This window comes from Neopelma chrysocephalum, unplaced genomic scaffold (assembly GCF_003984885.1).
Source record: "Neopelma chrysocephalum unplaced genomic scaffold, ASM398488v2 Primary Assembly neopelma1_25, whole genome shotgun sequence".
NCBI lineage: Eukaryota > Metazoa > Chordata > Aves > Passeriformes > Pipridae > Neopelma > Neopelma chrysocephalum.
In genome coordinates, this window is record NW_020897694.1 from 27,995,605 (window position 1) to 28,020,884 (window position 25,280).

At 42.6% G+C, this 25,280-nt stretch overlaps 1 protein-coding gene across 3 annotated transcripts in view; it reads right to left on the minus strand.

Moving 5' to 3' along the window:
- The window catches only part of FGF14 (fibroblast growth factor 14), a 413,988-nt gene extending 388,795 nt beyond the window's left edge, over window positions 1-25,193 (minus strand). For 2 of the 3 annotated variants that reach the window (XM_027674696.1, XM_027674693.1), the window contains exon 1: window positions 24,590-25,193. In XM_027674696.1, the coding sequence (XP_027530497.1) occupies window positions 24,590-24,797 (208 nt within the window). In that variant the 5' untranslated portion in view covers window positions 24,798-25,193. The remainder of the gene's footprint in view (window positions 1-24,589) is intronic. The other variant, XM_027674698.1, reaches the window with a different exon arrangement.
- Window positions 25,194-25,280: the final 87 nt, after the last annotated feature.

The following is a 25,280-nucleotide window of genomic DNA, read 5'->3' on the forward strand; positions in this document are numbered from 1 at the left end:
TAACCCCTACATGCCCTTAGCCTGAGTTCAAAGTATTGAGATCACCATATAGGAAAGGAGCCAGGATGTTACAGATCTAGGCACAGATGGGAGACCTGCTCTGGCTCACCTACACAGCTGGTGTCAGAAGGCCAAAAAAGTAATTGTGATCCAGGCTACAGTGTAAGACCTGTAGTGAACTTGGATAAGATTTTCATGTTTGCCAGGCTGACTGGGTTATACTTTCTGCAACTGGAAATCAGGACATTGCAGGAAGATTGAGGTAAGAGAGTTGGGGGTCACCTTTCTGACCCTGAAGAAGAATTTGGATCTGAGGTGCTGCTGTTTCGCCTTTACCTGTGAAGGCCTGAATGACAAATGTTGTATTTCAGGCTGTGGCCAAGGCTGCCAAACATCCATTTCATACAGCAGTCTCAGCTCACAGCTTGGTCCCTTGCACCCAGCGGTCATGTGGGACCACCCAACCCATTCCATTTCCCCAGTGAAGTCAAAGTAAGGAAGAACAAACACTTTCATCTCAAGAGGAAGGACCCAGTCTGCATCTTTACTTGCCAAGCTACTACACATGACAATACCCTTCCAACTTACCCCCAGCTCAAACCCACCTCAGAGATTTCTTCCTAGTCAGGCATGAGTAAACCCTCTTGAGCCATCTTCCCAGTCACTGATCCCTCACAACAGTCAGAAACTTCCATCAAGACACAACCACCTACCTTCATCTCACATTCACTCCACCTTCCTCAATGCCTTCCTGGCACCCATGGCTTAATAAGTAGACTCTCCAGCACATGTCCCTACTGCACAGCTCCAGTGCTCAGGCAAAGCTTAGTGCTCAGGCAGTGAAGACAAAGAATAAAAACCAATAGGCAATCAACACAAAACAAAGTATGCACATCTATGTGTATGAGCTAAACCTAAAAGCTATCCTTTCCCTTTCTTCCATAAACATGCATTATGTAGACTGTCAAATACTACTATGAAAAAAGCTGTATCAAATTGGTTAATTTTTTTTACAATATTTCAGGCAGAATTTTTAATGCTGTATTTTGCTTAGTGTGAATATCTGAGCACTGAAGTTACTTTTTAAAAACAATAGTTTAAAAAAAATTTAAATCTTATTTCAGGAATTCCATACAATGTCCTGGGTGTGTTTTTATAACACCTTCTGAAAAGAACAACAGTGGAAAATCCAGGCTTTATTTCAGAAAGTGCACAAAGGGAAAGGTTGCAGTGGCTACACTGATTTTGTTTCAGTACTTCAATACAGAGGTGCTTATGTACATTTGACAAACATTAAGCAATTAGTCATTAAGCTATTAGAGTGTCCAAAGGATGACCACATGGGTGGTGAAGGGTCTAGAGGGGAAGCCATATGAAGAGTGGCTGAGGTCTCTTGGTTTGTTTGGCCTGGAGAAGAGGAGACTGAGGTGAGACCTCACTGTGGTCTTTGACACCTGCACAGAGGGGCAGGTGCCAATCCGTTCACTCTCATGACCAGTGAAAGGACTCAAGGAAATGGCAGCAAGCTGACTCAGAGGAGCTCTAGGTTAGATATCAGGAAAAGGTTCTTTACCCAGAGGGTGGTTGAGCACTGGAACAGGCTTCCCAGGGAAGTGGTCATGACACCCAGCCTGTTCAAGAAGCATATGGACAGTGCTCACAGGCACACCATGTGATTACTGGGGCTGTTCTATGCAGGGCCAGGAGTCGGACTTGATGATCCTGATGGGTCTCTTCAAACTCAGCATATTCTACAATTCTATGATTCAATGACAAAAATAAGCCTTCCATAAAGACATCCTATCTGAGGATAGAAAACCCAAACAAGCAATTCACACTGTGACAAATAAGATCCATCCAATTCTGTGGTGAAACACCACCTTTTATTTTTTATTATCCTCTTACAGCTTTAAATAACGTGGTCGCCATAGTTCATTATCTTTGTGATGAAACTTTATTCTTCAGTTCATAAAAATAGAGCATAAAGTTTTTCCCCAAAGGAAACACTTGTCAGTGCCTGGTCATGTCGACTTACAAGTGATAAAACAGGAAACAATAGAAAAATAAAGAAAATCTGGGAACAAAGGAACTATGAATCCTGCATACTTTTGTCAGTTTACAAACAGTAGCTGTAAATTCAAACAGCAGCTGCAACCATTTCTCTTGACAAAGTCCTCAGTGCCTCTGTAGTTAACTAGGTGGCAGCCCTCAACCCTTGAAAGGGGTTTGGACACTGAACTCATGGTAAGAAACTGTCACTTACATTAACTACTTTCTGCATGCAGAGGGGACATGTCCTCCCCCCAGTTGCGCTCACACCAGTAAAAAGATGCCATGAAGTACTTGGCATCATTTTGCATTTATCAGGGACTTTTTAGCTCCAGATGAGCACCAGTTTCAGATGGGTCTAGACAGCTTTGGTTGGAGCTACTTGGATGTTTATGTATTGCACTCTTCAGTACACCACGTAATAGCAAACATTATTCACTTGGCCACTGTGCAGCACAACTACACACAGACAGCTTGATTTCTAATCATACCTGAGCTAATAAGTCCTCCTGAGACTTATTAGTGTCAGCTTGAGCTGTCTGGAAACGTCTTGCCCATATTTAAAAAAACTCTCAGTCATTTCTCTGAAAAGATCTAGTGCATCCGTGAAGTAGAGCAGACGTTTGTAAAAGCACCACAGAAAACCTCAGACTGTGTTTTTATAATAGACTTACTAGAATTTAGCAGCTACAATCTCTGGCTGTGCTGTCCATGCTTCAGCCCAGGATTTTCATTGGTGAGCAGGAAGGATTTTCTTGTTTGTTGCTCCTAACCCCTTTTCCAACTGCCTGTGAGGTACTCCCTACTGCACGTCTCCAGTGCTCAGGCAAAGCTCAGCTCTCAGGTAGTGAAGACAAAGAATAAAAACCAATAGGCAATCAAGTAATTAAAGCCATAGTTGAACAAAATTAATACATATAATGGAGACTAGTTAAGAAGAAAGTTAACTGCTCTACCAACTAGATGTTACTTTATACCCAGGCTGCTTATTCCTTCCTGGTACAACACCCTACAAACTAGAGGATTTAATCCTGCTGCAGTAGTTAAAGCATTACAGCTTTCTAAAATCAATTAGATCTAACATTTGAATGCTTGATTCTGCAGCTCCTTTTAATGAATTTTAATTTTTTGTTTGTTTTAATGATGTATTGACAAATATTGTCAAACAGCAACAAAAACAAGCTGAAAGCAAGCACTGTGATTATATGCACCACGTTTAACTTGCCTAACATCTCTGGGAGCTTTTTACTTTTTTTCAAGTGTCTGGATGCCAGAGTATGAAGACTAGTGAACAAAGACTGGTTTTAATGTTAAGACATTGAAAAATAAATTTGTGTTCTTAGAGATAGTATTACACAAAAATGTTAAATCATTATAATTTTCTAGTCCTCCTTTTCTTATATCCAAACAGTGGTTAATAAGACTCCCTTAGCCCCTAGAAATTTTGGAAGCACTAATTAACACCTGCATAATAATGTATGATCGGGGATGGATACAACAAATAAAACCAATTAATTTTATTGACTATATTTTCTACAGTGCAATTAAAAAACCCTCCATTTGCAAACTGGAATTTCTATATACCATGTAGTAATCAAAGGAATACAAAGCTCCTGGTTATGCTCTGTTTTCTCAGAACCTCCAGCATATCACTGAATGCATTTAAATGGAGCTAATTTTAAAGGAAAAAAAATTAAAACTACAATGCATCTGATATTTTCCATAGCAGTAATTATACTCTTTTCCCCCCTCAAAAATATCAAAATGCTTGGAATTATCAATGAAAGCAGCCAAAACCTTCTACTTCTTTTTCCTTAAAGTCACTACAGTTGCAAAATATTCTGGAGCACTTTTGATTACTTCTAGTCATACAGAAAAAAAGGTAATGCACTTGTTTCAGATATTATATTATGTGGCAGTCCTTCATAGGAAGTAAGTGCTGTTGTGACAGAAGCAAATCTCCACAGCATAACTGATGTGAAAGAAACCCTTTCAGTTTTCATCAGCTGAGATGCTTTCTATGGTGAGGGTTTGGCTAATTTTTCTCCTGAGGCTGTTGGTGTCTTGCTGCACATCCAGCAGCTTAAACATAGGAGAATTGTCAACATTGTCCCCGCATCAGATAGAGAGATGCATATGACTCCCAGGCAATTTTCTTTCACGTGCTCATAGAGGGAAGATTTCAGCCAAAGGAACTGGGGCATGACTTCTTTTCTTTGTTCTCCCACTGTCATCTCAGCCCCCTGGGGTCAATGTTGAACCAGCATTTTTAACCTGAATCAGGAAACTAGACAGCCAGACAGGGAGTGCATGTCTGCAGTGAAGAAGTTTATTTACATCATATGCCCATGCATCAGCTTCATGATATAGCCAGAGAACTGATCTTAAAAGAAAACAGCAGAAAGATTAGAAAAAGGAGTTATCTCAATTCTGCAACAGGAAGAAGGTTGTCCTTTGGTCCCTCGCTTTGTTGATTCCCAAAGTTGCCCTCACTCAAGCAACAACAGCTGAACATAGAACCTGGTCTTTCTGCCTACATTGCACGTGCTGCATTCAAGTCATCTGGATATCAACCACATCCAGCTTTGAGCAGATGCTCAAAGTGCAGTAGAATAGGTAATATTGCTTCCACTTGTGTAAATATTGTATGTTAGCAACTTTATGTGAGTTACAGCTCAAATTCTGAGAAGAAAGATGCTAAAAGTCCTCACCATCTACCTGCTTACACTCACAAGTAGTGGCCATTTGAAGTCAGAAGTCAATATTTGTCAAATACTTGAAATAACATCCTGTAACTTGTTATTTTAATTTCTGCAACATTTGACAGTAGTGTATATGAGCAGAGGAAATGAGGAAAGCAGGAATCTTTAATTGCAGATTAAGTGGAACTCCCTGTTACAGCATAAGGACAAATGAATGTGGGCCAGGAAGCATCTAACTACATTTCGAAAAAATATTACAAAAAAAAAGAGACAGAGTTGTCAATTTTAATTCCTATCTATATTAAAGCAGAGTACTGGCTTTGCAGTTGTGTCCCACATGCCATTAGGAATCTGTGAATTAGGCGCCTTTTTAATCAACAGAATTGCAGCACTCCATGTGACACCAGAGATGATTTGTTGTAATTGGAAGAAATATGGTATTATTCCACATCCTGCAGCCCACAGCTCTACCTCTAGCCTTTTGGCTGCTGCAGGTGGGCTTTTCCCACCATATCAAGAATCAACCTCCTGGACATTCCTCTATGCCCAGAATAGAAGAAATAAGTCTGTGCCAGACAATCTGCAGGAAGACAAGGGAGAGAATCAGCTAAGCACTACTTTGTCCTTGGTATGCCAAGTGCAGAACTAAAGTATAATTTCACCCTTACTACATGAATAGTACCATTTAAATGAGCGCATATTATTATACGGGGATTTTCTTCAGATGTATCTGGCAAAGTCAGCACCTATTTTTAGTGGGTTTTTTTCATGACCACAGCAATATTATGCCAATAAAGCAGAGGCAATCCATTGTAAAATCTTATCCTTTGTCACTGCCCAGGGAGAAGTTGAATTTGGACAGAAAGCACTGTGGGGACAGTAAGTACTGTGGGGTCTTGGGATGAAGAAGAATGACCATCCAAAACTCTGTTTTAACTGTATGATGATATTTTTCTTAATCCTTTTTGTCCCTGAAAAAATATTTCAAGCAAGACAGGTTTCCAATCCTAGTTCTAAAAGTGAAGAAGTATATGACCATGACTTCAGTGTCTCCACTCCTATAGGTATTGTGACCTATTTAGTTAATAAGAGAGAAGAAGCTACAGATAAGACAAATCAAGTGTTACCTTCCTGTTACCTCTGGAACAATTTCAAAGACCAATGAAGAATAACACAGAAATTTACTTAGGATCCAGGTTAGCTAGAGTAAACAGTGAGTAATTCCTAGCTTTTCAAAGACATTGCTAAGATGGAATACTTTCCTTATTTCCTACTGAAAGTACAATTCCTACTAAAGTATTTTCCCATTTATATAAGTAAAATCATCTTAGGCTAAAACAGTAATAAATGAAAGAAATTTATTAGAATTCACTTTTCATCTATTTTAATGCTGCTCATTAGCTGTGTACATTTTCCTTAGTTTAGGCAATAAAAATAACCATAAAATCTTTAATTTTATTTCTTACATGTCTTGTCCTCTCTTTGACATGCATATGTTTGCTGCCCCTATATATATGGCTGTATTTTATTATTTAATTATATGTTATATTAGGCCACCGGATCACTCCCTGACTAGGTATTTTAGAAAAAAACTATACAGCATTTAATGTCAGTTTATAAAGAGAAAATCCTTAACAAGTCAATGCAGTTTCACTTATTTATGTGAGTGACAAATTTGGTCCAGCAATCTCAGTGGGTCTTGTGTGTTCTCTTTGTAGGTACAGTTCCTCAGAACTGCAGCCTGAGACCTGATAAGGTGACACAGGTTGTGCAGCATGCAGCTTAGTATGAACATGTCTTATTGTGAGTTGGTTGATACAGTAAAATCAGTCCTTATTTAAGTTTCTTGTGGTACAATAACAGCTAGGAAGAGTCCAAACCTACGGAGAAGGAAAAAAGGCAATTTGCAACACTTTAGTTCCAGTACCCAATAGCAAAGAAAAAAAAAATAGAAATAATAATTTCTTACTTTCTAAAGGATAAATCAAACAACTGGATCATTTGCAGGAACACTTTGCAGGATGCAGGATGCAAGACTGAAAGGGTTACTAAGCAAGTCTGCAGATGATACAAAACTCAGAGGAGTTGTTGACTCTCTCAAAAGCAGGGAGGCTCTGCAGAGAGACCCCCAAAAATAAGAGGACTGGGCAATCACCAACCATATGAAGTTCAACAAGGGAAAGTGTCAGATTCTGCACCTGGGATGGAGCAAACCCAGATGTACAGACAGAATGAGGAATGAGATGCTGGAAAGCAGTGCCTTGGAAAGGGAGCTGGAGGTCCTGGTCAACAGCAAGTTGAATATGAGTCAGCAGTGCCCTGGTAGCCAGGAGGGCCAACTGTGTCCTGGGGGGCATCAGGCAAAGCATCACCAGAAAGTCAAAGGAGGTGATTGTCCCATTCTGCTCTGCACTGGGGCAGCCTTACCTTGAATATTGTGTGCAGCTTTGGGCACTGCAATATAAGGTATTAAGCTCTTAGAGAGTAACGCCTCTGTGATAACATATTTAAGAACAGAAAGAATTCAAGCCAGGGAAGAGCGGAGTGAGAATATGTAAACAATGTAGACACCAAGGTCAGTGCAGAAGGAGGGGCAGGAGGTGCTCCAGGCACCGGAGCTGAGGCCCCTGCAGCCCGTGGTGCAGACCATGGTGGAGCAGCTGTGCCCCTGCAGCCCATGGGGGACCATCAGGGTGCAGAGACGCACCTGCAGCCCAAGGAGGAGCCCATGCTGGAGCAGGTGGATGCATGAAGGAGTCTGTGACCCTTTGGGAGGCCCAAGATGGAGCAGGGTCCTGCCAGGGACCTGCAACCTGTGGAGAAGGAAGTCCACGCTGGAGCAGGTTTTTTCCAGGTAGGACTTGTGGCCCCTGTGGGCGACCCACTCCGGTACAGCTCATTCGTGAAGGACTGCACCCCATGGAGAAGTGACCCACGGGACAGCAGTTTGGGAAGAACTGTTGCCTGTGGGGTGGACTCACGCTGGAGAGGTCCATCAAGGACTGTCTCCAGTGGGAGGGATCCCACAGGAGCAGGGAAAGGACTCCTCTCTCTGAGCAACAGCAGAAACAACAACTGACTGTATCCCCCATTCCCCATCCCCCTGTACTGCTGGGGGGAGGGAGGGAAAACACAGAAGGAAGGAGGAGGGAGGGGAAGGTGTTTTCAAGGTTATTTTATTTCTCACTCTTTTGCTTTTATCCTGTTAGTAATAAATTTAATTAATAACCCCACTTTGAGTCTCTTTTGCCCATGAAGGTAATCAGTAACTGACCTCTCCCAGCTGTTAACTCAACTCATGTATCCTCAGCTATTTTTTAAACTCTCTCCTGTGTCCAGTTGAAGAGGGACTAAGAAAGTGGCTTTAGTGAATACCTGGCATTCGGACAGTCAACCCACTACAAGGTGGAAAAGCTGGTTAAAAAAACTGAATGCTAATATTAACTGTAAGAACCAAACAGGCAAGTGGCACCTTCCATTTCACACTGTTACTAACTCAAGAGACCCCATTTATTAAATAATCATACAGAAATTTTCTCCCCAACACGCATCCAAGCCAAGTGCAATGTTCCCACTTACTCAAAAGACCCTTGGTCTGGAGTTGAATGCTCAAAACAAATGGAATTTTTTTGTAACGCAGCTGATATTCCAAGATATGAGAAATAAGCCATTAGCCTGATCCCACTATTAGCATTACACTTTACCTTTAAGAACATTTTGAGACCTCTCAAAGCAGAATGGGAATTTGTATACTATATTAGCCTATTTATCTCTCAAATTATCACTAGAACTTTTGAACTAAAAATTGCCTGCAAAAAAACAGAATCTAAGTGAACTAAGCATCCACTGAAAAATCTTTCACGCTTTTTTGTACATGCCAAACTATGAAATATAAGGGCTGTAATACTAAAATTGTCCTGTAAGTGTTCTTTCAGGTCCTTGTACGTCCATCATAAATCCGACTATTTGGCTTCTGTTTAGACATTATCTTCTTAAATCCTCATTACAGTATTGCCAAAGACAGAGTAAAGTTGAGTGGACACAACTGAAATGGCTGCTGCATGGTGAAGAAGAATCAAAACATAGGTCATTTATAAGTATTAATAATCTCATGATACCCATGAGCCTGGAAGAGCAGGGAGAGGAGTACACAGTGAATACTGTCAGTATAGTACATGGGAGTACAGAAAAGCTCTTTATAATAAAATTAAAACTAACATTCTTTTTACACCTTTTGTAGAAGAGATGAACTGTCAGTAATAAGACCCAAAAATTTTGATTCCAAGTCACAAAATGCAAATCTCCTTTGCTGGACATCTGGGTACCAGAAGCTTTGTTCTTTCTCCCTCTACTCCACTCACACAAATCCCTCTGCACACAGGTTGGATGGTGTAGTGAGCAGATCTTTTGCTCTTTCTAGAGAAATTTCAGAAGCCTTTTCCCTTCCCATCTGTTATTCAAATCCACCCTAATTTTTTCAGAGCAGATATTTTTCTCAGAAGGGCAGCATTTGCCCCACAGTAAACTCAAAGTTCAAAATCTCTTCACTCCTAAAGAAAAGGTTTCTCCCATTAGGAAATATCTCCATGCTGAAACTCATCAGGTGACAGGGTCACATGCTGTGCTTGAAAGATGATGGTCATTGCCACTGTGGTGTTGAAAACAGTCACCGGTTACTTCTTCTCGTCACTGAAGGGAAGTGTAGGAGCAAGACCATGAGATCGCTTACAGAGCACAGCAGAGTTCTCAGGCTTTTTAAAATCCATCAGGATTTTTTTAAAATCCATCAGGATTTTAAATACACGGAAATACACAGTGCTGTTGAGGCCCCACACTACAGTAAAGGATGTGAACTGACAGGAGCTTTTTATTGTACCCACAGAAGAGGAAAGAGTAGTGAGGAAGCATTACTCCAAGTCCCATCCCCAGGTGGAAGAATTTCCCCACTGGGTGCTGTAAAGCAGGATTTTCACTCTATTTATCTGAAAGGATGATGGGGAGAGAGAGATGGAAGAGGAAGGACAATAAGTTGATGGACTGTAGTAAAGGTCATGGCACTTGCAAAAGTAATTTTCCCATGCTCATGTCTCCACTTCTGGAGGTATTCAAAACCTGAGCGGATGCGATCCTGTGCAATCCACTCTAGGTGACCCTGCTTTAGCTGGAGAGTTAGAATAGAGAATCTCCAGAGGTCACTTCCAACCTGAACCGTTCCATGATTCTGCGTCCTCTGTGGGCTAAGAAGAGGAAACACAGGTTAAGGAGTTCTATAACATAATAATCTCTAATTAGGTAACTGCATCTAGGGACAAGAGCAATCACCCCAGTCATCAGACATGGAATATTCTGACAGAAATTGTGCCTTTTAACAGGGTTATTCCAAGAAATGTAAGAGCAGCAGTTAATTCAATAAAGAGTGGTAACAAGTTGCCCAGCTCTAAACAAGGCAGAAAAAGAAAGAAGAGCTTGTAAAAATACCTGCAGGAAAGCTTCCGCTCCATCCTTTTGCTATGAAAGCACCATGTGTGTTGAAAGATCTGGCTGCTCTTGAAGTGCAGATACGAGTTACCTATGCAAAGTGCCACATTCCGGACACTCCTACTTACTAGCACTAAGACAATTGTTAATCTAGAACTGCTCACCACTAATTTAAACAAATTGTATATATTTGGTTCCTATAAACCCTACAGAAAACACTGTTTCACTGCCTTAGCTGCCTGTCTCATATTCTCAGTTGAAAAGTCTTAGTAGGCACTCACAGAGGGTACCAAGAACACTGAGTTTAGTATCATGGGGTTTTTTAGCTTAACTGCCCTCCTAAGTTGAATATCTCTGAACTTAAAGGAAGAATTGTTGTATTTTGTTTCAGTGATGGACCTTTATTTCATAATTATTGAGTATTGCAGGGCACTGGGCAGCATTTTACATACTGGCCATCCTACCAGTGCTCTTTCAGAAGCTTTATAAACTCACCATTATATCTAACTTCAAAAGAATTAATATTTTTAGTACCATCCTTTGAAAAGTCCTGCTAAGATCTACTGAATATCACGTATTTCTATACTAGTCAGATCTTTCTGTACTGAATTAAAAAAAAAAAAACAAAACAAACAAAAACAAACAAACAAACAAAAAAACTTTTAAAAAAGGGTAGCACTCTGCCAGGGACTTAGGATACTGTACATACCCTGAGGGAGAAAATATTAGTGCCATGTACCAGGGACAAGGAGACTACCAGGTGACCTGCTTACAAATTTGTATACTGCAATGTGGGCAGTTTAAACTTTCATTCTCCAATATTCCTTTTTTTAGAAGTATTTTTCAAAAGGATTAGAAATTCCTGCCAAGTCAGCCTTTCATTTTGTAAATTTGCTTCTAGGTCCTTCATTGAAGACACATTGAGATTTCTGAAATCCTTTTGTGTAACCTCCAGTTTGTTCTGGTTTTCACTGTTGCCTGTATTTTACCAAGTAGTGACAAGAACTTAATGAGTCTGAGAAAAAGCTCAGTTCTCCGTAAAGGAAAATCCAAGAGGACCATGTCCACGTCAGGGGGAAAGTTCAGTCTCCACTGTTCCTTTGCTACCTGTTTTATTTGGTTTCTCTAGATCCAGATTAGTTTGTTAACTAGATTAGTTAGTGCCCTTGAATGTAAACTGAGGAAGACATGCTTGTTCTGCAAATTAGTCACTCTAAGTTAAAATAGTAGAAGATGAATGAGACTGAGGCTGATGTTGTAAGAATTATTCAAGTAGATTAAGCAGGGAACTATCAAATCCGTACAAGAAAATTATTGTCTTCCACAGAAACAGGAACCTTCCCTTACAGAAACCATGGAGTGGTAGATTAACAAGAAAGATTTGAGTACTTAAATCTAGCTAGATTTTAAAAACCCAAAGCAGTGTTCCAAGGCCTAAAAACCTCTCCCTTCTTTTCCTCTGAGAGCAAAGATCACTTTCCATCACAAAAATGGTCCCATGGAAAGCATGCTCCCTTTATTCTCATGTAAAACACTTTTTTGGAGGTCTTTATGACCGAATCTGACAATGGAGCACTGCAGCGTAAAGTAGATAGCAAGAAACTTCCAGAAGAAGGATTAAAGGTGGTCCTTTCAGTTAGCATGCCAAAAAGAAAAACACTCTAAATGAGAAAACACAAAAAAACTTATTTTCCCAGCCTGGAGGGGAAAAGATATTTTCACTTCTGGAAAGAATCTCAACACAAATAGCCTGGCCCAAGTTGTCTTAATTGCCAAGCCACATGAAAGTCTCTAGACATGTTACATTAATGTGCTACTAACAGAAGAAACAGTTTCCAAGATACCTAATACATAATACCTAATACACGAGACATATTTATACTGAAAGTCTTTCATTTCCCTATTGATAAAAAGACTTTACTGGCTTAGAAGATTTTGCTTAACCTCCAAATTTACAGAGTGTTTAGAGTATTTTCAGAAATCCCAGCTTTTTCTAAGAAGCTCACAGCCTGAACACAGTCCCTCATTGTGCTTCATTTTAAGGCAAAACATAACTGTCTCATCATCAGAGCTTTTCACAATTGCTTTTATTGTAAGCAATGAAAACATTAAAATTTCCATTCTTGTTAAATGCAACACCCTTCTTAGCCCCAGATCAAGCAGTGATACTTGGGTTTCTTCAGATATTCAACTTGTAAAGGAACAGTCACCTTAAGGGGGTTTCAAGGAATTAAAGTGGAGAATCCACTATTTAAATTCAACCTTCTCATATTTAGCATTAAATGCAAGAGTAAACACACCCTTTGCATCCTCAAAGAAAAGAATCAAGGGATTCCAAATGCTATAAACTTATTTTCCCTAAAACTATTTGAAAAAACCACAAGCAAACCAAGAACCAAATGCAAACTGCTTTATGCTTTCTAATTTTCATTAATTTAAGAAAAATACACATACAGTCAGACTATAAGCCAGATCCTTTAAACTCACAGACTGTCGCCAGATGTAGCCCACCAACATATCTAAAGCAACAATAATCAGAAAAAAATATTTCTTTACTCATGCTCCTCACAACTCTATAAGGGAAGAGAGGGACTGGTGGTCATGTGGGGAGAAATATATACCCTTAATTAAAGGAAGATCAAGAAGCACATGCAGCAGTAATGTAGGATGATGCCCATATATCTCAGCAAAAAGAAGGTGGGTGTGCAGTGAAAAAACAGGTTACTCAGATAACCAGTTTTGTTGCACATGCTCGCAAAAATGAAGGAGTGATCTCTAAGGTCAGTGAGAAGGAAAGGAAGTCAGTGAAGCAGCAGAAAAAAAGGTTTTATTTAGAGACAGAGGAAAGCTCCTGTCCTTCAGCTCTTCCTTACCCTGTAGCTCCATCTTGTTCTTTTTCCTTTCCCCAACAAGATTGATCCTCCCTTCCTGTCTGGTTCACCCTCCTCAGAAATTCATTATGATTCATCCCCTGCAGACTCCGATCTCTGCTGATCATCTGCCAGACTCACTCTGAGGTGGATGTACTCTGGTCTCCTTCCTCCACCAGTTTTTCACATGGTTTACCAAGAGCCCATAGGTAGCCCCTTACTAGGTGCTCCTTCTTCAAAGGATGAAGCTGGGATTCATCCTCTCCACTGAAGCTCTAATATACCCGTAGCCCTGCCAGGAAGGTGTTATGATGTTATTAGCCAAGGTACAGTCCCCCTCTGAGGCTGGAGGCACAAGTAAATCACCCTACAAGCAGAGCTTCCCTTAACTTTCTTTGGTGGGAGTGACAGTTTTTTTCTGATCCTCTTTGGCTATGTTTAGACTGCTAAATTAGAGAAGTGCTAGACCCCTAGTCACCCACACCCTTCCTTAAGTCCCAGGCAGTTTTGCACCACTTGAGCAAGCTTTCTCCAAGCCAAATCTGCTAGGGAGGATGGTAACTGTAAGTAGTGTAGACATGACACAGCCTGAGCTATTTGGACTTAGATCAATCCTTGGTCCTTTTTAATTAAGCAATATAAATTCAATCTTATGTTCCTGAACAACTAGGAGGAGTGTAAGGTGGGAGAAGGACATCAGTGCCAAACTGAAGGTGGACAGTTCTTACACACAATTCTGACTTGCCATCTGTTAACAAGAAGAGACTGGCTCTCCCTTTGAAGTTACTTGAAGATCTCCAGTATAAGCTTCTTGATGCAAATCTACAAGGTCTGAATGACACCTGACATTCTTGGCCTGTTTGACTGTGAACTTAATAAGCTACTAGAAGAAAAATGTGAATTAATATTGAACCTATAGTACCCTCTTATAGTTTGTACCACCAAGTGCATGGCGTCTGATACAAAAATTTACAAAGCTTAAGAACCGTAGAAGCACATACTCTAGGTTTTAAAAGTTGTGCTGTAAATCAGTTTGCAGGGGGATAATACATTTCCTCTCCCCAGCAGTTACTGTGGCAACTATACTGGCTGCTTCAGTTTAGCTTGAAGGCCACCCTCAGGAGCCAACTCATGTGCCACCTCTCTTGCAGGTGGGCTGGCAGGTGTTAGCCCAGGCAGCTGGAGCTCACACAGGACTCCACACACCCATGCATGTCCAAAGCATCAAGGGCTGCCAGGTAGACGGTTTGTAGGGCATTGGTGCGACAGCACGCAGGCAGGAGGCACTAGACACTCAGCCTAAGGTCACCGTGGACACCACTTCTTCAGAGCTGTGCAGTGGCAGCTGGTATACTCATGAGAGTGTGGGAGCACCTTCATTTATAATGGCAAAGCAATGTTTACAAGGATATCTCACCTTTAGCAAGATAGCTATAAATGGAATAAATTGAGAGAAGCTAGACTCTCAAATATAACTGTCTGATATGTCCTTGGGAAAGGAGCACTTCTAGAAATAGATGTTTTCCATGAAAATGTCCTTAAATTTCAGATCTATTTGCTCTTCGATTGATAAGTAGCTTAAACAATTTCTAAATTCTGCCTGCCTGTAGGCCTCTCTATCACTAACCTGTCTAAATGACTACAGATTCCTTTAAAGCCTTTATTATTTACTTTATAATTTCTTTTATCATTCTGGTTTTTCATCTCCCTCTGAGAATAAGTGGGAGAGAAAGCATCCCACACTATTCATGTATCATCCACATAGCCTCTGAAAAAAATCTCAATGTACTAACGTCGCATTCTGACTTACTTTTGTTCGAACTTCAGCAAGTTCCACCCCCAATGTCTTAACCTGCATATGTAACTACAAGGGCTTAGTATTTACCGTCTCATCTTCTGTCTTAAGTCTATTCACAAGCGTTCTTTTTGGCAGCCAACCTAGACCGCAGTTTCTCCAGACAGCCATGGAAGTCTAAGGTAAATGGACTTCGGCAAACATAACAAACCCTCTTTTTGCTGTTTCTCCTGATATTTTGTTAAAAGATTTTAACCTAGCCTGCACAACATACAGCTTACTTTTGCTTTGGTTATAAGGTCCTAAACTGCTACCTCCACTTTTACCCACATAACAGCTGGCACAACTAGAATAAAATCATTCTCATCCAGCATCTAAGAGAATCTTAGTAGCCCTAACTAAATACCTCTACAGACAAAATACCATGAAATTCACCTTCATAATCTTAGGTTCAATTATTTTTTCTCATTGTGCTTAAGGACATTTCTTTTTTCTTTCTTCTTCTTTTTTTTTTTTTTAACGAGACCACCAACAAGACTTAGCTTTTTGAAAACCCCCCCATAGCATAGCAATGGTCAAAATCGACATGCATGATGTCGAAGTGATAAAAAAGCCAATGGCTTCTCAGACATGCTTTCACTGAAAACCTTCAATGAGGAGAAAATATCTTCTGTGGCACACAAATCACTGGGCTCATCTCCACTTTGTGTCAGTAATGCTTCAGACACATCATTTCTTATAAACCGCAAAGATGAACTGAAATGAGGAAAGACATTAGAACAGAAAATCATGACTCCATTCCCACTACTTTGATGAGAATTCCTCCTCTCATGAATAAACTGATTTATTTTACACATATATGTATTACATAGGAAACTATAACAGCTTAACTTGTTTTCTCTCACACTTTCACAACTCCAGAAATATTATCAGAGTTTAAAGTCCAATTTGAAAACAAAATAAGACCTCCTATTACGTTCAATAACAAAATAAACCTGTGCAGTTTTTCTGCTCGTGGCCACTAGCTGATTATTCGAAGTGGTGCAGAGAACTTAAAAATACCTGAAAGAAATACAATGAAGAGCCAATTTTCCTCAAAGATCCTATCTAAAGTGAGATGCTTGCACAAAGAGAAGGTGAAAGAACTGAAAGAGATGTGAGAGGGAATAATGGAGATGACAGTGTTTGGAATGGATCAAGGTCATATTCGTAGAGATAATAGACATCTGAGTAAAGCCAAGAGACTAGAAAATGTTGGTACTGAAACTCTGTGTAACCACATTTTTTGAGGCAGAAATCTATGGGAGCATAGATTTATAACAGCAAGGGGTTAGGAAGAAATCTCTTGGGGGTGCCAAGCTTTACAAACTTTAATCCATCTGTTAATTCTACTTTAAAATGTGGATTTAAGTGAAAGGTAGAAGAACCCAAGCCACAAAATTGCACCTTGGTTTTAGACATCCTGAATTTAGTTTCCATCTGAGATCTTGGGCTGATCTCCTGGTGGGATAATCTGCCTAAATCACATTTAGGTTCAGTTTCTCAGGAACTATTAGCACTCTGGGTTTGACTTGCAATTTCCAGTTGGAAGAAAATCAGAACAGTAAAGTGGCTTTTTGTATCATGAGCACTATGAATTAATAGGGACTACTATTAATTTAAGCCTTATTAAGATATTCCTGATAGGATGCTCTCTAAGATACTACTGTACTGATGATTTAACATATTTTTTTAAGCATTTTGCTGTTCTGTAATTTTTCTACATCTTTTTCTATATTTTCCACTATGTTTTGCACTAGTAGTTCCTCTTCATCTCACTCAATGTCAAGAAATGTACCTATACAACAATGAGTGATAAGTGTAGAAACTACTGAGCAATGGAAATGCTCCATAATGCACTTCTCTAATGAGAAGCATGAACTGCAAACTGTATAATCCGGACATTTTGTTTGAATGTAGGAGGACATGCTTAGAAATACATTTACTGAAAGAGTAACAAGTCTGGCAAACTTGCCTTCTTTAAATTAACATTTTCGGCTCAAACCTCATTAAAGGGCAATGAAATTCCTGTGTATTTCCTTTGCTAGCATTGGTGAGAACCAAGAGATTCATGTGTAAACAGAAGTCTTTGCTTTTATATGCAAGCTCTCTCCTGTTCAAACCATTCAACGATGGTAAAAAATTCTAGTTTTCAGTCACACTGGAGCTTAATTCTTTAAAAGCTTCTTTAAGGGAGTCATATCCTTCTTCTTCCCTCAAGGGAAAGGACTTTGTGAAAACATGCCCTTTTCAGGAGATACTTCCTTATCCCATAGGCCTAGAAAATCCATAGAAATTAACTCCTTTTAGCTGGACGAAAGCAGAATGTTCAAAGGGATGTGTCAGCTGCTGCCTCATTTGTGTCCTCCAAAGCCAAAGATACCTTGTATCCTCAGCCAAGCAAGTTACACTGCATGGGAACCGAGATGATAGAAATACACAATAATTCAGGACAGTTCAAGGAAGGAGAAGAGACCATGAAAGAAGTGCTTTTCACCTGAAAAGCACTGTAATTGGTAATTACAAACACAGGGCAGGAATAGAAGGGTTAGCCTCTGTTTTTCAACAGGATAACCAAGTACCACAGAAGGTGCAAACCCTCCACATCCTTTCCACACAGCACGTGGTTACGTGCAGCTCACTGCCATGCAAAGTTTTCTGATGCCCAAAAATAGAAATGCAGCTTGACAAGTAAATTTGTGTAGCTCTTTCAGAGGCTGCTACATGCAGTGGCCTGAATACAAGCTCTGACCTCAGACAGACAAGTGACAGCCGAAAACTGAGAGGATGGATTAGGGGAAGTATCAAACCTAGATTTGCCCCATGTCTTGTATTTTTGCTTACACCATCTAATGCTCAGAGGTGGACACAGGACATGTTCAAGAGCTAAGGCACAAGTCCTGTACATTCTGTATCCTCACTGTGTTCTTATCTTTCCAGATGACAAAACCATACACACAAAAAACATGGATGACTTCATGAATTTTCAGTGAACAGCAAAGTCTGTTCCTCTACCAGTTCAGTAAAATACAGGCTTTTTGAGAACCTCCTTAGAATAATTTTTTCATAGAGGATTACAAGTTTATTTGTGTCACTGTCTGTGAACAAAAGTCAAAACAATTCCAATTGAATTAAAATGTTTAACCTTGGTTTGATTATACCGTCTGATGGGACCAGGTACATTTTACTGCCGCAAAAAGATTAAGCCACATAATTTCCAAGATACTGCCTTCTGAATGCAAATATTGAAACTTGTTACGTGAAATTCCTCATGCTGTTTCCAGTTAAAAGTAAAATAAGCAGGTGTCAGAGTGAAAACACAAAATACAGACATTAAAATTAGACTATCAATTTCTGCTAGCAACTGCATGACATCTTTTGTCATCTGACCTACACAACCATTCAATATTAACTCAAAAACTATTAAAATATTATGTTCACCACGGTATGTTACCTAAACTAGTGCGTTGAATTTTACTGCTGAAGGTGTTATTCATCTGAATAGTGCATTGAATATTACTACAGATATTGTTATTCTGACTTGATGCTATTTCATCAACAACTATTTACTTTCCTTGTTACTATTAATGTGAGTGCTTCTAATAGCATATACTACAGATACACAAAACCTGCATTCCATCTACCCATTAAAAGCCTTTCACTTGATTATTGTGAGGTTTTGCCTCAAAAAGTTCTTCTTTAGAGTCAGCATGCTCCTGTTTTGAATAACAAATTTGTTAGCTATTCACACTCTATTTACCTTTACTGCAGAGTATATTAAAAAGAATACATTACTTACATTTTTCTTGCTGGGCGTTCAGTCCATCATGGTGCCAAACACCATCAGTTCCCTTTGCAATTATTATTTTCAGTACTTCTGGTTGGCTCTAAAGATCCACTTCAAGAATACAATAATTTTTTTTTAATAGTTTTTCTAAAGATGAGTATACTCTTTTTGGCAGTTTATTATATGATCTCTAACAAAAATAATTCCTTCCCAGTTGCTTCATTTGTTATGACAGTAGAAGCACATTCTGCGCAAGAAGCAAGCTCTTTCTGAATGAAACTTGGCCATGGTCCTGCAAAGTTTATTTCCAGGTACACTGTTTTTCTACTGTATATACACATATACTCTTTCCGTACAGTGGCAAATAGCTCTCAGGTACATTAATTGTACATCAAGCCTCATGCTATGCCTCAGCAATTTTTTTTCACAACAAAGATTGTAAAACTTTAAGATCATTCAATGTTTTTCTACTCAGTTGTTCAGTAAACTAGTAATTTATCTTTGAAAAGCTATCATTCGCTGAAATGCGAAAAACAAACAAAAGGTCCAACAGCATACTTGTGGAATGTTCAGACGTTGCCTGTGATTTCTAACAAACAGGAAAGCAAGGCATAGGAAAGCAACATTGTGTTCAAAATCACAAAAGCCATCTAAAAGAGAATTAGGTAAAGAAACAAATCACTGCTCCCAAAGTAATGAGATCATCACTGACTGAATGAAACATGCTCCAGCAGGACTCACTGCTCACAGGCACATTTGGCAAACATCTGTAAATATTCAGCAGAGATTAATTTACACACAACCACTTCATTCATCCAACTGGATTCCAGACTCGTAGTGTTTCATCCTACATACTGAGTTTTCTATGAAAACTTCAGTAGTGAACCTACACCATCTACAAAATCCCACCTCAGAGTCAGTGTAATGCCCTGATTCCTGTTTCTTTAGATTTATGAAGTTCTCTTGAAAAACTGGTTTCCAGTTTCAAGCAACTCTCTGCTCTCCAGATTATATTTTTACAAGCATTTACTGGACAGAAAAGCTTTACAAAGAGACAAATTCTGAATATCTAAATTACTCCTTGTCTAGATTTGAGGTCAATAGGCATTTTAGCTTAAAATTAATATACTTAACATAATCCAAGAAGGTTATGCAGGATAAACATCAAACTCAAATGAAAACTACATACACATAAATATTTAAACCAATGGTATCTGTAAATACATTTTTTGTATTTTCCTTAAGCCTGAATCATCTTTTTTGTATTTGAATTCATTTATAAATGGCCTGTCATTAGTAGACATTGAACTAGGTGCAAACATTTTATCACAGTAGGGAGATGCATGAGCAGGCATAAATTTCACCCCTTAATAAGTAGAGTATGCAATTTAATTTGATCAAGAGTAATTAAATTTGTATAAATTCAGGAAATGTATTCTGTAGAGGACAAAACTTCAGAAGGTGAAATATATGTAAATAGTCAATTTTGCATTTGAGCAAGAGAAAGAGATCACGGCTCAATTACCATTATGAATTATGGTATTCAATCAGTCAGAGCTGCTTTTCAGACCTACACAAGAGAAACTTCAAGGACCCAACCCCACAGGACTTATTGAGGCAAAATACCCTTTGTCTTTTGGTGGGAGATTTGTTTTCTATGAGTAAGAAAAGTAGGGAGGCCAAATTGTTCTAGAAATCAGACGAAGACACATACTGTATATTTTATGGACAGGACCCAAGCTTCCATTTCAAACAGATCCTTGCACGGCTGTGCTTAGAAACTTTTTCAAAATTGTTAACAATCATGAAATAACAGTCTAGCTATTTTATGGAGAAGGAAATTAACAAGGAACTATGCAGAGATTCCAGTTCAGCCACAGCCTGTATTTCTTTTTAAATAGGTTTTGTATTTGAGATTGATATGGGATTGATACTTATTTCCTAAACTAAATTCCTCTATCAGCGACGTATTTATAATAATGCCATTTTCCATCTACTCTCCTGTCAACAACCCTGACTGCATTGGAGAGATGCCTCTCCTTGGAGGTAAATGGAGAGGAAACCCGATCCATCCTGTCTGTTGGGTTGCCAGCAGGAGTAAAATGTGATAGCAATTCCTGCGATGGGGGCATCTAGTACTCCAGCCAACTAAAACATCTCCCATAGGCACCCAAACAGCTGTCATCTGCGGAAAAGAAAATCTATTCACTTGCTAGATTTGCTTGAAAAGGCAACCAGACATAACCTCTTTCCCCATTTCTTCTCAGGCTGCAAATCCTCCCCATGACATAGCCATTCCCAAACTAAACAAACCCAGTTTAGAGCCTGGAGCTGGTGGTGGGGAAGCCACTAGGATGGCATATTATTGCAAGCCATGGCTCAGGGCATATGGTCTGGAGCAACTTTTAACTCTTTGTGAGAAAAAAAATCTCTTTTGTTCCACACTTTGAGAAGTCCTCTCTGTGTGTACAAAAAACAGGAAGGGTAGAGTTAGATAGAAATAATTACAAAAGCAAACATTTTCGTGCTGGACAGGACACTGCGGATATGTGGGGCTTCATTACTTTTAGTACCATCAGGAACACTCAAAAAAATCCAGTAGCTGAAAACACAGCCATACGTATTGATTTGCAAAGTTTTTGTCCTTATAAAGAAATGTAAAGATGTAAATAATTGTAGCAATCAAAAGCAGCTCCTCTATCCAGGATATGAAATTTGAAACCAAGGGGTTTCAGCCAGCTGCATTTCTACGATGGATTAAAAAAAAGCCTCCTGATGCAACTCTACAAGAGACTTGCACACAGCTCGTCGGACACCACATCCCTCCCTGCCCCACTCGCCCCCCCTCCCCACTCTAGAGCTCCGATAGGTGCCGGTAATCCCGGCAGGGCCACCTGAGGCCCCCGGGGATGGCAGGGGAGCCCGGGAGGGGATCATCACCCGCTGCAGCCAGCAGTGGGGAGGAAACGCAAAGCAGAGAACATTTGGAAAGGAGCCACCCAGTCCCGTTTCTGGAAATAGACCAGCTCTTGAAAGGGATAAAAAAAGTGCAGCAGGCCGAAAATAGCTGAATAAACTGCAATTACAGCCGGCGCTAGCTGCCTAACCTGCTGGATTTTCCGCACGGTTGAATCAGCGGCAGCTGCTCGTTCATGTGATGCCTTTTGATACTAAAAAGCCCGGCGGCTTCTGAAAAGTTTGGCGGGCAAAGGGAGCCGGGGGCGGGTAGCGGAGCCCCACGCCGCAGCGGGGATGGAGATCTCCGGCTCCCGCGGGCCGAGCTGCCCGCACAGGGGAAGGCCCACGGCCGGGAGCGCGGGGGCACCGGGGAGGTCGGGCATCACGGCACTGGCTCTCTGCGCTCCCGCAGGCTGCCCCAGCCTGGGTGGAGATGGTCTGCCGTCAGAGCAACAGAGCCTGTGACCGAGCTACCACCTAATCCGGCCAAGCGGATTATTAGCCTCCTCAGACAGATAGCCGCAGTTCGGCGCTCCCGGGAACGGCTCGTCTGGGCTCGGCGTCCCGGCTGCTCCGCCGGGATCGCGTCGGACCGGAGCGGAGCAGCGCAAACTGTGCGGGCGGGGAGCGAGACCGCGGACCTGGCCGGCGGGGTTCGTACCTGCCAGACCCCCAGTCCGCGTCCCCATCCCCCTCGCCCCGTTCACCTCTTTTGCTTAGACGTGCTCTCCCCACTCCTTCAGGAGAGGGGGTCAGCCCTCCTCAGGCCAGGTCAGCCCTCCGCAGGCAGGGTGGCGGTGCCACGCCAGCCACCCAAATCCACACGTCCCGCGCAGAGGGAGTAGGTAAGTGCGGCAAAGTCCCCGGGGAGGTGGAAAGCTGTGCTGTGGCCCCTGGCACTCCGAGGTACATGACTCGGCTTCAGGGGTCGATGTTTTGACAGCGTCCCCTCCGCAAGGGAAGGACACGGGTCCTTGGGAGAGGGTTGGAGGGTGAGGAGGGTATACACCTCTCCCACCGGTATGCAAACTGAGAGGTCTAGAAACCACCAGCCCTCCACTTCCAAATCCCTTTCTCCAGAACATCACCTCTTGCCCAGAGCACCACGGCGCTGTGGGGCGGCAGCAGCGGGCAGGGCAGGCAGGGCCACACCGTGGCTCTGCTCTCCCCCCGCGGTCACGGCCCTGCGTGCGTGGCCCGGGCAGGGGGAGAGGGGCGTCCCCAGGGGCTGCGAGGAAGTGTCCGGCTGCCCTGCCCCTGTCTGGTCCATTCCTCCCTGGGGGGCACACGGCAGGGAAGTGGCCCCCGGCTGGCCGCAGCGCCAAGGGGCGAGTGAAGCAAAGGGCACTTTGCGGGAGGCTGAGCGCAGCCTCCGGCGGGGCATTTCGGCCTCTTCGGTATGCTAAGAAGTGGCTGCTTTTCGCTGCTGCGGCAGCGGCGGGGGGAAAGGGGCGAGACGAGCTGGTAAACGGAAGGCGGGGGCGGGGAGGGGTAAATTCGCCGAGGTGCCCACCTCGGCTCTGCACCGGACCTGGACTGTGCAGAGCAGGAGCCAGCACCCCGGCTACCGGAGAGGAAAGGGGTGCGGGCTGCCAGTGCTGCTGCTTGTTGATGTTGGGGTGTCAGAGAGGCAACGAGAGCCTATGATCTACTACACTGCAGTGCCAGCGTCAGGAGCCTTCTGCTCGGGAGCTGCCACTGCAGGGCAGCCGGCACACACACACACACCAGCGCGCACACACGGCATCCCTCCCCTCACGGCATCCCTCCCCTCACAGCCTGGGCTCCGGCGGCTCTCACCTCCCCAGGCACTCAAGTGCTTGAAGACAACCTGCCGGTCGCGGGGAGCGAGCTCGGCGGTGGGGGGGACTGGAGGTCGGCGGGGAGGCCCGGTGTCTCCCCTGAAAAGCTCACGGCTCCCCTGCCTGCCAAGCATCCCTCCTCGCCCACCTTGCTCTCCAAGCCTCGGGCTTGGCCGCACGGACGCCCCGAACAAGAGGGATGCAACAGCAGCAGCGTGACCCCCGGAGACCAGGCGGCCCAGAGCACCTGCATTTGCATTTCTTATGTAATGTACTGCAAGTTTCCCCCTCGGAACCGGGCTGAACTGAAGCGCATGATCCCGACTGCCAGGCAGACATGGAGACGGACGCAGAGACACCGGCGCGTGCACAGAGGAGTCATCCCGGCAGGGATAGGCGGAGGAGCGGCGCAGCCAACCCGCCGGTGCTGCTGCTGCCGCTCAGCATAGCTGGCTGAGTTACCACCTGGGCACAAGCCCTAAGAAAGTGTCCACCCCCATCCCTCACCCCCCTCCACCCTTCCGGCCTAGAGTGCCGGAGGGCGAGTGATAAGGTAGAGCCCCCAGGCCGGGGGCGGGGATGTCAGGCTTGACTTTAGAAAGCAGAGCGAGGCGGTGGGTGTGTGGGTGTGCGTGTGGGGTGACATACTGCAAGCTATTCAGAAAGTGCTGTGCAGGACCCAAGCCCCGTCACACTTGCCCACCGCAGGCAGGGCCGGCTAACATCAGCACAGGAGAGCCAGTCTCCTCTTTCCAAAACTGACTGGGGGGCTTGCATCGGGGTCGGGAGTGGGGGGCTCTAACGGCTTCCCCTCAATAAGGGTATTGATATAAAAGTTTCCACCTTGGAAATAGCACATAGGAACTAGGAGATGCCGTCTGGGCTAGGGTCGCCTTTGATTATTTTTTGTTTTCCCCTTTTCGGTGGTGACAGTGGCTGAAGCTAATCCAAACCGCTCCTTGCTTATTCATACACGTACGCACATGCATGTCCGTGCTGGCCTCTATATATCCCCCCCTTCTCCCCTCATCAGGATTGCAGATCTACCTCGGCGAGCAACAGACAGGTTAGCATAGAATAAAAACAGCGCATTGCAATGGATTGCTTACCAGTTGGGTTCTTGTTTTTCTTAAGACTCTTGCCACAAAGACACTGCAGCATATGCGATCCTTTGCTGAAAATGTTCCAAAGAAACCACATTGATTTGGGCGAAAAGCAATCCAGCAGCTTATACACCCTGAGAAAGAAGAGATCCTTGTGGTTGCATAATAATAAATTGAGACCAGTTCTCCTGAAGAGGGGCACCAGTTTTATCATAGAAAAAGCGATTATATTCCGTTCTTCTCCCAGTTTTTTTTCCTCACGTGGTATATTTCTTTGAGACTTTTCAATGGATGCTTTTTTTTCAGCCAGGCTGAATGGTTATTCCCCCTAGACCAACACTGGATTATAACCAAAAGCGTGGAGAGCAAATATAAGAAATCCCTTTTTTCAGCATGAAGCCAAACGAAAAGTAAGACAGTGAAATCCCAGCCGAGGCCAAAACCTCATCGGAGACACCGGCAAAACGCGGAAGAAAGATCCCCAGAGAGAAAACCATAGCCTGGTACTTGACTGCTAGGAGGATGGGTGGATCTGCAGAACAAAAGCCACGGCAGGATCCATCCTACTGAACGACTGCCATTGTGCAGCCCCGCGGCGGGAGAGCGCACCGCCAGCACCCGGCGAAGCCCAGCTGAGGCGCAGAGAGCGCTGCCGGCCGCGGGCGCGGACCCCGCCCGCAGCCCCTGCCGATGCCCC